The 12,702-nt window shown below is 33.6% G+C and overlaps 1 protein-coding gene across 1 annotated transcript in view; it reads right to left on the bottom strand.

The window, feature by feature from the left end:
• Window positions 1-549: 549 nt before the first annotated feature.
• Window positions 550-12,702, bottom strand: part of LOC145305400 (uncharacterized) — a 39,864-nt gene continuing 27,711 nt past the window's right edge. The window contains exons 3-6 of the mRNA XM_080147018.1: window positions 3,382-3,528; window positions 2,699-2,812; window positions 1,840-1,984; window positions 550-1,472 (exon numbers count right to left, since the gene is read on the bottom strand). Coding sequence (XP_080003144.1) covers window positions 566-1,472; window positions 1,840-1,984; window positions 2,699-2,812; window positions 3,382-3,528 — 1,313 coding nt within the window. The 3' untranslated portion in view covers window positions 550-565. The remainder of the gene's footprint in view (window positions 1,473-1,839; window positions 1,985-2,698; window positions 2,813-3,381; window positions 3,529-12,702) is intronic.

Raw genomic sequence — 12,702 nt, 5'->3', positions numbered from 1 at the left:
AAATGGCAGTTACACAAGTTTGACTATAATTCAAATACAATATTTTATCATAAATTGTTTTACAATAAATAATTCTAACTTACAATAATTATATGCCCATGTTTCAATATGATGTCGTCATGTCCAGGAGAATGGGGAAATGTTTAATTATTTACAAATTAATACTTTTGGAAGATTTTTTATTTATATTTTAAAGAATTTTTTCTTGTGTTTTTAATGTCAATGTATTTAAAGCAATATGCTTATTTTTATCAAAGATCTCTAAGATTTTTAAAATAGTAAATCTAAAAGAATAGAAAAAAAAACTTACAAAACCCAAATTCTTGTAATACTTTTTATTGAATTCTTAATAAGAAAAATAGACAAATAGCGCAGCTACTCTAAAACAATTTAAAGTAAGAACTCTCTATTGAAACAAAGAAGGGCTGAGATCTTTATGAGTGAGTTGTGAGATAAGTTTTATGAGCAAAAAGAGTTGATTTACAATGAGAATTTTATGTTATACACAAAAATTAGGGGGAAGAATTATGCAATTTAGGGATTTGGGGGGATGGATGGGTAAAAATCACTCATATTTTGTAAAATGTTTTTCAGGATCAACATGTTCACTCTCAAAGTTATAGTAATCATGAGTGTCTAGAAACTGATCAGAATAATCACCATCATACCACCGAGTAGTGCTACTCTGGTCCTTGCGCCGAGTACTAGGTGTGTACTGCTGCCGCTGCGAATTTTGCTGCTCTCGCCGCACGTCATTTTGTGCACGCCGCCTATCATTTTGTGCACCGCCCGCCGCCCATTCTCTGGGCCACTGGTCGGGTCGCGTGTCATACAATTGGTTCCTTTGATAGGCCTCCTTCAAACTTTCACTGTAAATATTAGGCACGGTGTAGTGGTGGTTAGTGGCGTGATCCGGCGGGATCGGATCATAATTCAGTTCCGGATGGTAGGACACACTAACGCCGTTACCGCCATACGTTGACTGGCTGGCGGTGGCCGGTGGTGTTATCCTGTTCTCCGGACTGCTATTGTACACGCCGACACTCGGTGAAAACGTCTGCTGACCGCCCGCCGGCCGGCCCTCATAATTGGGCTCTGGCTCAGGGTCGGTCGTGTAGACGTTCTGCTGTCGGTATGGCGGGTTTGTATCCCCGCCGTTTTCGTCATATTCTGCGGTTGTAATCCTTGGGATTGAATCGCGCTCCTCAATATTGTAATTGTAATTATAATCATCATATTCTGGATATATTGGATCCATTGTCACAAACTCTGGCTCAGCCCGCCAGTCCAGCTGCGCCACATCCCCACCGCTGCGGAAGCGTATCCGCTTGCGCGGCGGGTTGTTGTCGGGCCGAAATTCTAACGGCGGCGGCTCGTTCCGGTTCTGGTCGGCCGGAAATTCTAACGGCGGCAGCTGGTGGCGGACAAAGTTTTTCCGCCGTCCCTTGACGCGTTTTACTTGACCGCGGATTCTGAAACAATAATTCTTTTTACCCTTGAAGTACTAACAGTCATATTGCTTTCGATTTTTCTGTCAGTTAATAAAAGTTAATGATAATAAACAGAGAGATACACAAACAGGCAATCCCCTTGTTTACTAATAATATTTATTTCTTGCCTTCTTATGCTTCTATATCTTATACCTACTATGTACATTGTACATATACTTGTCGTCAGTTTAGGTTGCCCAATCCAATTCTTCGTCAGTTCGTTCATTCAGTAGGAGGGGAGGAATGGGGTAAAGAGGGTAGATGTTATTGTTATTGTAGCCAGATTAGAGTACATGAAAATCTGGATCAACATCCAAGTAATAATATATAGATTACAAGAACATCATACCTGTTTCCATTGAAAACATCTGTATCATCTCTACCAATACTGAAGTTGTTGGTGAAGTTATTCCACGCACTTGTCAGTGTGTTCGTGAAGTCGTCCAGCCGAGAGGTGTTGATCCGCCGTAACACGTTGCGTTGCATATCATGGACTAAAACAATTAAAATGGTCCAGTCGGATACCCAAAGAAGGGTCTTATTTTTGTTTTTGGTAACTTTGAAGCAGGGCTTGTCAGCCACCTGTAAGCCTCAGGGAAATCAACCTTTTACAATGTTAAAAGCTGGACCAAAATAGAATAATGAAAGCATAAAAATGGGTTTAGATATAGAGGATAAGTTGTGACTGCCGAGCCCTGTTTGAAAGTCTACTTCAGAGAATATATTTGCTCACCAATAAAAATTTTACATAAAAGTCAAATCAGGAAGCAAATTTGCTTTAAAATCTAGTACAAGACGTAATTTTAGGTATACTATAATTCAATATTTTGCCAAAACATTCTATGAATAATATCTTCAATAATCACGTTTTTTTTATCAAAATATATAAAATTGCTACATTTTTTTATTTTTAATATTCCTTAGCACAGTTTACAAAAGAGGTCGACCTATTTTTTCTGCAGGTAAACCTAAACAGGTACAGCCAACAAATATCTTTATAAAATTGGTCAACCTAAAACTTATAAAGGTCAACCTAAAATTTCCAGAGGTCGACCTGTGTCTTTTGTGAACTTGGCTTTATAATTACAAGATCCTCTAGGAAGGTTTAACATACCTAAATATACAACAAAGCCATATGTTAAGAACGGACGTACTGACATACCCTAAATGCGAAGATCAAATCTTTACTTCAATACATAAAAACTTACATTTTCTGATGGTGAACTGTCTGACCCTTCTGAAGAAATGTTCCCCATCTATCCAGAGAATAACCACACTGTAGATTAGGAAACCAAATATTATGAAACCAAGGGCAGTTGTCCCTGAAAAGTTGTTGAATTATTATAAATTTATTTATCTAATAATTATCAATTCATTTATACATTTGTAAGCTTGAATTCTTGTCTGCCTGTGTATCTGCTAATCAGTCTTTCTGTCTGTCTGTTTAATAGTCTATCTCTCTATCTGTCTTTTTTTGTCATTCTATTAAATATACATTTTTATTTATCTGTCTGTTTGTCTACCTGTCTATCCTTTGTCTGTCTGTCTGTTTGTTAATTTATCTGTTTATTTCAAGTAAGTCTGTCTGTACCTGTAGAACCCGAGATGACTACATGTGGAAACTGTTGCCACCGTTGGTCTGTCTGTGTGTCTTTTAGATTGTTTGTCTGTCAGTCTGTCTCTCTATCTTTTTTTTGTCAGTTTGATAACGTCAATCTGTCTGTACCTGTAGAACCTGAGATGACCACATGTGGAAACTGTTGTCATTGTTGTTATGTCAGTATGTCTTTCTTGCCGCCGTTGGTCTGTCTGTGTATCTTTTAGATTGTTTTTCTGTTTGTCTGTCTATCTATCTATTTTTGTCAGTTTGATAACGTCAATCTGTCTGTACCTGTAGAACCCGAGATGACAACATGTGGAAACTGTTGCCACCAGGTGGTGGAGGTTGTGGAGGAGCTGACTGGAACAGGCAGAGTGAGAGCCGGCAGGACTGGCAATGACAGCACAGGTAGAATGGGGGCTAAATCAGCAGAAACACCTAAAACATTAATCATTATTATCATATCATATTTAAATTTAATCAAAGAAGAAAAATATTGACCATATGTACCTATCATGAGACCCAGACCAATAGAATCAAATTGAACCGGTACCCAAAGTTTTGTAATCACGTTTTATTATTTGTTGGCCATAAACTTTGGGTACTTTCAGTGAATTCTGATTTGTTTTGTTCCAAACTAGAAATGTTCAAACATTTCAATCAATAATTTTAATCTACAGAAAGGTTAATTTTGTTCACTATCATTGGGGATGTACCACAATTAATCATCCATTGTCTTATCCCTTAAGACCCCTGCTTGTTATTTCAAATTATGATTATTTTGAGATTTTTAGATTTTATTTCAAATCTGTTTGGATTTTTAAAATCCTTATAATAAAGTAACAGGATGTCTGTCTGTCTGTGTGTACCCAAGGATCTCGCTAACCGCTGAACCGATCGGGTTCTCCTTAACAGGGTAGCTTCTTATAGGTCCCGGGAAGGTATAAAACTATTTTGGGGGAGGGTACCACAACCTTCCCAAGAGAAATAGCCCCTAGAAAAAAATTATCTTCCCTATAAAATTTTTTTTAAAAATTAAAAAAATGCTTTTTTAACTAAAAATAAAAAATGAGGGAGGGCACCCTCCCCGGCCCCCTCAAACAAAAAATTTACTTTTTCTTTTAAAATCTTAAATAATAAATTGGGTTATCAAATTCGACACTCCCTTCCACAAGTGCCCCTAGAGGCCTCTAGGGGCGTAGCCGCTAGTAACTCAATAAAGAAGGAAGGACATATTTTCAATATAAAAGATGATTTTTAATTTTATAAATAATTATCTAATAAAATATTAGTTGTTCCTACTTACGCTATAATTGATATTAATAGCCATTAATTTAATTATCTTTTTTATGACTTTTAACCTTATTAAGCTTTAATAGGCGTTGTTGATCTAGAACATGTCTTTAATTCATGTAAGTAACAGCTTCGCCCCTAGCCTCTAGAGGCTTTGCCCCAAGAGGTGATAAAAAAATTAAGGCGAAATTCGTTAAAGGACCAAGGAAATCTTCTACAAAACATAAAGGACCAAGAAAATCTTTTACAAAACATAAAGGACCAAGGAAATCTTCAGCAAAAAAAAAAAATTGGGGGGGGATTTTTTTGTTTTTGGGGGGGTTGGGGGTGTCCCACCCCCCAAGAAAATAGCTTAAAACCAACACAGGACCAATAGGTATATACCCTGAAGAGTAGAATCCGATCGGTTCAGTGGTTAAAAAGATCTTAAGCTTCAGACGGACGGACGGACAGACAGACATCAAGCTACTTTGTATTATAGATATTAGTATCCTATTACATTAAGTAATATGTTTTTTGTTCGTTGTCTGTTAAGATCTTGCTATATAACCAAAGAACCAATTTTCTTCTTCTTTTACAAAAAGCACCACAGGCCTCGTGATGGTTTTAGTCTATTTTATTTTCCCATTTTGTATCTTAAATATTTTTCTTGAATCCTAAGAAGTGAGACAATGGATGACAATGTAAATCCCTAATAACGATAAACAAAATTACCCTTATTGTAGATTAATATAATTGGTGAAAAAGATTGGTCACTGCCAACCTTTACTAACTTTTGTCTTTTTACATTTCATAATGATTATTTCTAATTCTAAGTTTTATTTCAGCTTATTGATTTGTTTACTTTGTTAAGTAATTGGTGGGTTAGCACAAAAACTTATTACTATTTTAATGACTAGTGGCTGTGCCTCTAGCATCTATAGGCCCTGTATTCGAAGGAAAGAGGAGGGGTAGAAAAGTAGCCAAAAAATACTTAAATTACATACCACGGGTTTTTTAGAAGCTTCTTTAAAATGGAAGACCCTATCATTCATTGCAGTGGCTATTTTAAATTATTTTTCCAGGGCTTTATTTAGTAGGCGGTTATTCTACCGCCTAGCTTGTAAACATAAACTTGTAAAACAATGAATTAGGAATATTTAAGATCTAAGTGAGCCACAACAGCTATTATTCAACTTTTTCTATAATTCGCTACTAATTTAAATGATTTCCTTGTTACGGTGTTTAAATAAGTAAATTCAAGGGATTAAATAATGAATTATAAGTGTAAGTAATGGTGGAGATTAATTTCCGCTTATGTACACATTATCAAATCATCAGAACCGCATTTTAAACCAACTGCCCAATCTGGAACCTCCTCTTTGCTTATTGTAAAACATATCCTCTTATATTTGTGTCTTTTAAGTAGCAATGCCACTCTGTAATTAAATATGCTTTTGGAGAAATATGACTCTCTCTACTGCTATTAATGATAGACAACTGAAATATTTGGTGATAATTTCCTAAATACCAACGATAACCAAGTATATATGTAGTTTAATTGGTCTGTCTGTCGGTCTAGCTTCAAAATAAGACATATATTTATTTTTCTAAATGTCTTTTTGTGCTGACAACTGACAAAATGCCAACTGAAGCTCACTTTGTCCTTTTATTCATTTATGCCATTTGAGGATGTTGTCATCCTTGTATGATGCACAACTGTACGGAAGTGACTGCCCACCGGAGAAGTAAGATCTCAATAAGCCACCGGATAAGGTCAAATAATTCACGATTAAATGATAATTAATGAGGTGTACCAGCAACCAGGAACCACCAGGGATAAGACAATGAATTATAAATACATTTTTAACCTCAATGAAAATTAACCTGTTTGTAGATTCATATTATTACCTTAAGACATTCCCGATGATAATAAACAAAATTACCCTTTATGTAGATTAAGATTATCACTTTAAGACATTCCCAATGATAATAAACAGAATTACCCCTTTTGTAGATTAAATGTATTGGTTAAAAAGTTTGGACACTACAAGATTGTAAAGTAAGAATTAAATTAAGCTTTTGAGATAACGAATAAGATAACGTGTTTATAAAACTTTGGATACCAGTGTAATTTACAGTCCATTGTACCCTCTCTCCCTGACCAACAACTAACAAGGGAAGTGTAACACTTGGGGGGGGGGGGGGGGTGTAGATAATTAAGATTATATAATTGAATTCAAACTTTAATTAATACAAATCAATTATAGATTTACTAGCGGCTTCGCCCCTAGCCTCTAGGGGCTTCGCCCTATATAGTTTTGGGAAGTCAACCCTCCTTAATAGAAATATTCAAAAAATTATTCTTTGTTTAATTACTCTGTGGTAAAATTAAACCCAGGTTGTTTGCCGTATACACAAAAATTTCAATTCGTAAAAATTAGACCTAGGTTGTTTGCATACACAAAAATTAAAATTAAAAAAAAATACTTTTTTTTCTTTTTTTCGGGGGGGGGGATTCATTGGGGCTTCGCCCCATGTTGCAGTGGGGTTCCCCCACCCCAATTACTGGTTTTTGTTTTAAAAAAATAAAAAAAAAATACAATTTTGGAAGTGGGGATTTTTTTATTTTTGGGGGGGTTGGGGTGTCTTACCCCCCAAGAAAATAGCTTAAAACCACCAGAGGACCAGTAGGTATATTCCCAGAAGGGTAGAGCCCAATTTGATCAGCGGTTACTGAGATTTTACAAAAAATGTAAAAAAAAAAATTTGGGGGGTTGGATTTTTTTTATTTTTGGGGGGGTTGGGGGTGTCCCACCCCCCAAGAAAATAGCCTAAAACCACCACAGGACCAGTAGGTATATTCCCTGAAAAGTAGAATCCGATCGGTTCAGTGGTTACCGAGATCTTAAGGGACAGACAGACAGACGGACAGACGGACAGACATCAAGCTACTTTGTATTATAGATAATAACAAGAACGATTCAGTAGAGAAGATGTTTCACATCATAAATAAAATATGTGACTTATCATTGAGAATTTTAAGGAAAGAATGTAACAGAAAGTTTAAAAAGAACGAGAGACAAAAAAGGAAAGAAATAATTTGCTACAAAAAAAACTTTTAGATATGTCATGTAGTTATTAAATGAATACAATATATTATACTAGGCATAAACCAATGAATCTGCATATCTTTATCATATATACAGTTTAAAAATATTCGGCGAAATAAAATAATTCTTTTAGGAAAAAGAATGTATGGCTTTTTTCATTGTTTATGAATGCTTAGATGAACTTTTTTCAACGATAAGACTATAGTGTGACTGTGTACAGAAAATAAAATTAAATAAATTAAATTTGTCGACCTTGGCTTGAAATCTAAGATTGAATTTGAGATTAAATAATAAAATAATCAAGGTTTAAATGGATATAGATTGGAAAATAATTAATATGATGCCTTTAAACCCCCCTCCTCCTTAATAGGAGGTAGGGGGTTAAAGTGGTGTATATTAAATTTGGGAAGAGAGACAAATATACATAAAAAGTAAAATATGTCCATTTAATTAAATTTAATAAAATGATTATTTCTAGGCGTTTAAAAAACACATTTAAGTTCCTTTAAGAGAACTCTTTAGCTTTTTATAAAATGAAGCCTTAATGTTAGAGGTCTACGTACGAAACTTCATCTTTAGGAATGACTTATATTTAATGTTTTTTTTTAAATCTACGACATTAGAAGAAGATTCTTTTTATTGCTTTTTAAACATTGGTAGTATAATTGAGGATTTCTTAGTTAAGGCGCCTAGCTTTTATAGATGTTGTCATCCTTGTTCTACCAGTTATTTTAAGGATTTAATTTGTTTATAGTTGTTTATAGTTTATTTTTTTTATTAGCACCAAAAGACTTCAATTGGTCTATTTTCCGAATATTTATTCCCGTTTCTGCGGACAACTATAATTGTATAATTGTATTACATGTTCAGTAGCTAGAGCTAGCTAGAAGTTAGAATCAAATAGTGGTCAAATTCATTACAATTCAATTTGGTGTTAAATCAATCTCGCAAAAAATAATTTGAATGTTTTTTTTTAACTTTTTTATAAACTATATCAACTAAAATCAAGGGGCCAACCCCTGAATAAGTTAAGTGTTCAATCGTGACTTTTTTCACCTTTACACCCCCATTGGCTGTTTTAGGGGGCTGTACAGTGGTGTAGTGGGATGGACACCTAGAGGGGTGTAACCCTCCCTCCTTAATTTTCTTTGGTGGTTGATTTATTCAACCCCTTACTTCATTTTTATTTACGTAGTTTTGTTGGTCCTAAGCCAACAAAAAAGGGATTACCTTTATTCTATTTTATTTTTCATGTCAAATTCTTTATAATTTTGTTAGTTCTTTGTCCGAACCGGTTTAATTCCAGCGGAAATATGAAAAAAAATAAGACTTTTTGCAGACGGCATGGCATACTTTTTGTTTCAATGATATTCAAGGATAATTAGTCAAATTTTGAAACCAATGAATTAAGAGACAAGGAAAAAAATAGAGAGGTACAGGCATATCAAAGATATTTTTTTGGAGGGTGTTAGTTATCTTCCCCAAAATTGATCAAACCTTATTCGGGACCTTTAAAAAGGATCACTGTTAAGGAGAGCCATATCGGGCCAGTTACTAACGAGATCTTTAAAAACAGATGCAAAGACAGGCATTGTGTTACTTTAATAATAGGATATCCCATAGGAGGTAGGGCAGTAAAATAGCCTAAAACTATCCCCAAACACTTAAACTTAAAAAGAGGATAATCTAAAGTCTATGTAAGGAATTGAGAAAAGGACAGCCAAATTGGTTCAGTGGTTAGCAAGATCCTGCCGGTCAAAGGTTTTTTTTTTTAAAATAGTTGTTTATCATAAATGTACTTTTTTTAGTGGATATTAAAATATCTTGCACTGGCCTATCCCCATATTCGTGTAGATGATGTCATGTTGATGAAATGTAATATTTTCATTTTTGTGGTTATCTTAAAATTTTAAGGGAAACTCGTCTAATTTTTGTTTTTATTTTTTTAACATTAGAGTAAAACACTAGAGGGAGAAAGGGTTCAATAACTGTATCTCCCCATCGCAACCGTCTTGTGCAACCTTCCTATTGGGTCATTAAAAATCAACTAATGGTATCGCTTATATCAACACAGCCAAGTAGCAGAAAATAATTTAGAAGCAGATGAAAGAGGTCTTTGAAAAATGAAGGGAGGTAGTTGTCTGTACATCTATACTATAGATATGTTTTTTTAACTATGTGTTTTTAAGGTATAATTAGGCAATGGACGGTGATTTGATGTACACCACTAAATTACCCCTTCTACAGATTAAAGTTGATAAGTTAAATTGTTTATACCAACCTATTAAGACTAAAAAAAGTCCCCAAAGTTTTGAGCTAAAAATTGCGAAAACATAGAAGTCCAAACTTTTCAACTTATGATTTTAATTTACAGAACTTTGATTAGCTCAAAACTTATAGGATACAAACGTTCTAACTATTATTCTTTATCTACATACAGAAATTATAATTTTGTTTGTCATCATTGGGGATGTATATAAATCGTCCATTATCTATATAATCCCTCATTAGAAGGTAGGTTCAAAATTTTAAATATTGTAATTTCTTTAAAAATGAATACTTACATTGTCCCTTTAAATTATATAAATATATATTTACAAGGTTATACAAATTTTTAAAATCCCAAGAAAATAACGTAAAATTTTTACATGCTTACTCGTAAAAATATTTCAAAAATTTTTCTCTAAAAAAATTAAAAATAATCTAAATAGATAAAATAATAACCTATAGTGGTTAAAATAAATCTTAAATAAAATTTTTGGGGATGCTGTGAGTATTGGTTTAAAAAATATGACGTAACAAAAAAAATTAGCCAATGAGAGGCCGTTATTGACCAATGGCGGCATGCGTAGTGGACTCTCATTGGCTAATTTTTTTTGTTACGTCATATTTTTTAAACCAATACTCACAGCATCATTTTTGGGGGTTTCCTTTCCCACTTCTCCTCTCATACCTCCCTTTTAGACGTATTTTTATGACGTCAAACATGACACTTTTCGCTGTTCCAGCAACTAGTGTAATTGTAATTGACCGAATTTTAACATGAAGAATTCGATTATGTAGAAATCATATTTAACAGGAATGGCAACATCCATAAAAGCAAAGTTCAACAAACAGACAGTAGGACAAACGAACATGAACGCACTCATATAGCGACAGCGTTTTTAAGTGTTGCTGAACATTATTTAAAAGTCTAGCTGCATAAAAATAATGTTTGTCGTAATGTCATATTTTCCTAGGAATCACCATTTCAAAATTTTATTACTTGCAAATTTTGTTTTCAAATAGATTAAAAATCGACTGTCGGTGCGCTTTCAAATTAAAACCTCATTATTACAGGAATCCTTATACAAAGTTTAAAATGGATAGAACGATTATAACGTTCTAATTAATAACTCAATTTATCAGTTAAAGACAGTCGAACATACTCAATATGTAGAGAAGCTTGGTTGTTTAACAAGTAAACATTTAGTATAATGTCTTAAAATTTTATGGCAATCACTACCCCAAGGCAAAATCAGTTAGGAACATTAACCAGTTATCAAACTTGTGAAGTCAGGACCTAAAGGGATAAGACAATGGTCGATAAATTGATGTACATCCCTAATATTGATACACGGTATCACCCCTTCTATAGATTACACTTTGTGATTGAAATGTTTGGACATACAACTTAATAAACAAAGAATATAAATTCATTACACTAGTCACCAAAGTTTTTAAGCTAACGAATAAGAAATCTTTTCTATAAAACTTTGGGAACTAGTGTAATAAAAATAACCTAATGTGCCCTTCCTACCTGCTAGAAGTATTGTGCTGGCATACAATTTACATGGTTTATGTTGTCTACATAACTATTATATTGAATAAAAGCGGTCATGGCTGGCACATTATTGACATTGTTATATTCCAATGGCTCTATTCCGTTTAGAAGCTTCATATAGGTTGGGAATAAAAGTCTTTTGATGGTTTTGTGCTATTTTTTTGCTGGCCACTACCCCCTACTTATACAGAGCCCTTTGATGTAATGAGTGCTGCCGCTAGTTCTCAAATAAAATACGAACAACTTCAAATGTTTCATAAATATTGTTGTCAAATGACTGACAAAGTAGCAGTTGGACTGATGTCTACTCTTGAGCCCCTTAAGTCTCCGAAAACATGCAGAGAAAAAGATTTAAGTTCCCTAACTGTCAAATTTGTATTAAATTTGAATTGCATTAAAACTTAAGCTGAATCCATTTGGTAAAATTAGAAAATAGCACCCTCGGTTAATAAGCAAATTATTATTTGGATAGGCACTATTGTTAGGGAAAAAAAGATACTCCAATCATACTACAGTCAGACAAAGTTATGAGACAACTTGAGACACACAAAGACATCTTATTACTTGCCAAAACGACTGTATAATGGTTCAAAGCCATTTTTGTGACCAACAATGAGATTTTTTATAAAAAAAATTGTCGAGACCACTGTTTTAGAGACGACTACCCCATGATACAGTTTGTTTTTATTAGTAAAGTTCTCTTTTTTAGAAAATAGGCCTGAGGCCTGGAGTATAATAGTAATTTTATTGAAGTCCATATTATGTTATTAGTAATACAAATGTATGTATTACAGAAGCGAAGCTTTATATGTTTATGTATGTACGTTATCTGTCTATTATATTGTTTGTTGATCAATGGAGCGGGTAGAGAGGGGACATTGGGTTGTAAGTTATACTAGTACTCAAGTTTTTTAACTACTTTATCTTATTTGTTGGCTTAAAAACTTTGTGCACTTTTACTAAATCTTAATTAGATCTCTGACGTTAAAGACATAGATTTTATTTTTTAAAATAATGTGGCTTGATATTTTTATTGGGATGAGTAAACTTATTGTTCTTGTCTAAATAATTTAAACAGCCTAAAACAGGCTATAGACTATAAATCTCCATTAAAAATTTTCAACGAGGATTACTTTATCCTTTATTGTACTATCCTTCCACAAGCACAAATTTGATATCCGTTGTTATTATAAGGAGGTCTATTAATTAAATTACAAGTTTTGTGTGAATTTTGATTACATTTTAAACATAAATTTATGAATAACCTTTGTTTATATATAATTATTGATCAACAAGTTAAAATTTAAGTATATGTTGATTTATAGTAGCATAGCTACTCAATGATAAGGGTCCGTCCGTCTGTTTGTCAGTCAAAAATAGTGCTTCATAAGAAAATTAAGACAG

Source organism: Acartia tonsa, chromosome 14 (genome assembly GCF_053477335.1).
Source record: "Acartia tonsa isolate MP-2025a chromosome 14, ASM5347733v1, whole genome shotgun sequence".
Taxonomy (NCBI): Eukaryota; Metazoa; Arthropoda; class Copepoda; order Calanoida; family Acartiidae; genus Acartia; species Acartia tonsa.
Note: the sequence above shows the minus strand (reverse complement) of the source record. Positions and strands in the feature narration are given on the sequence as shown.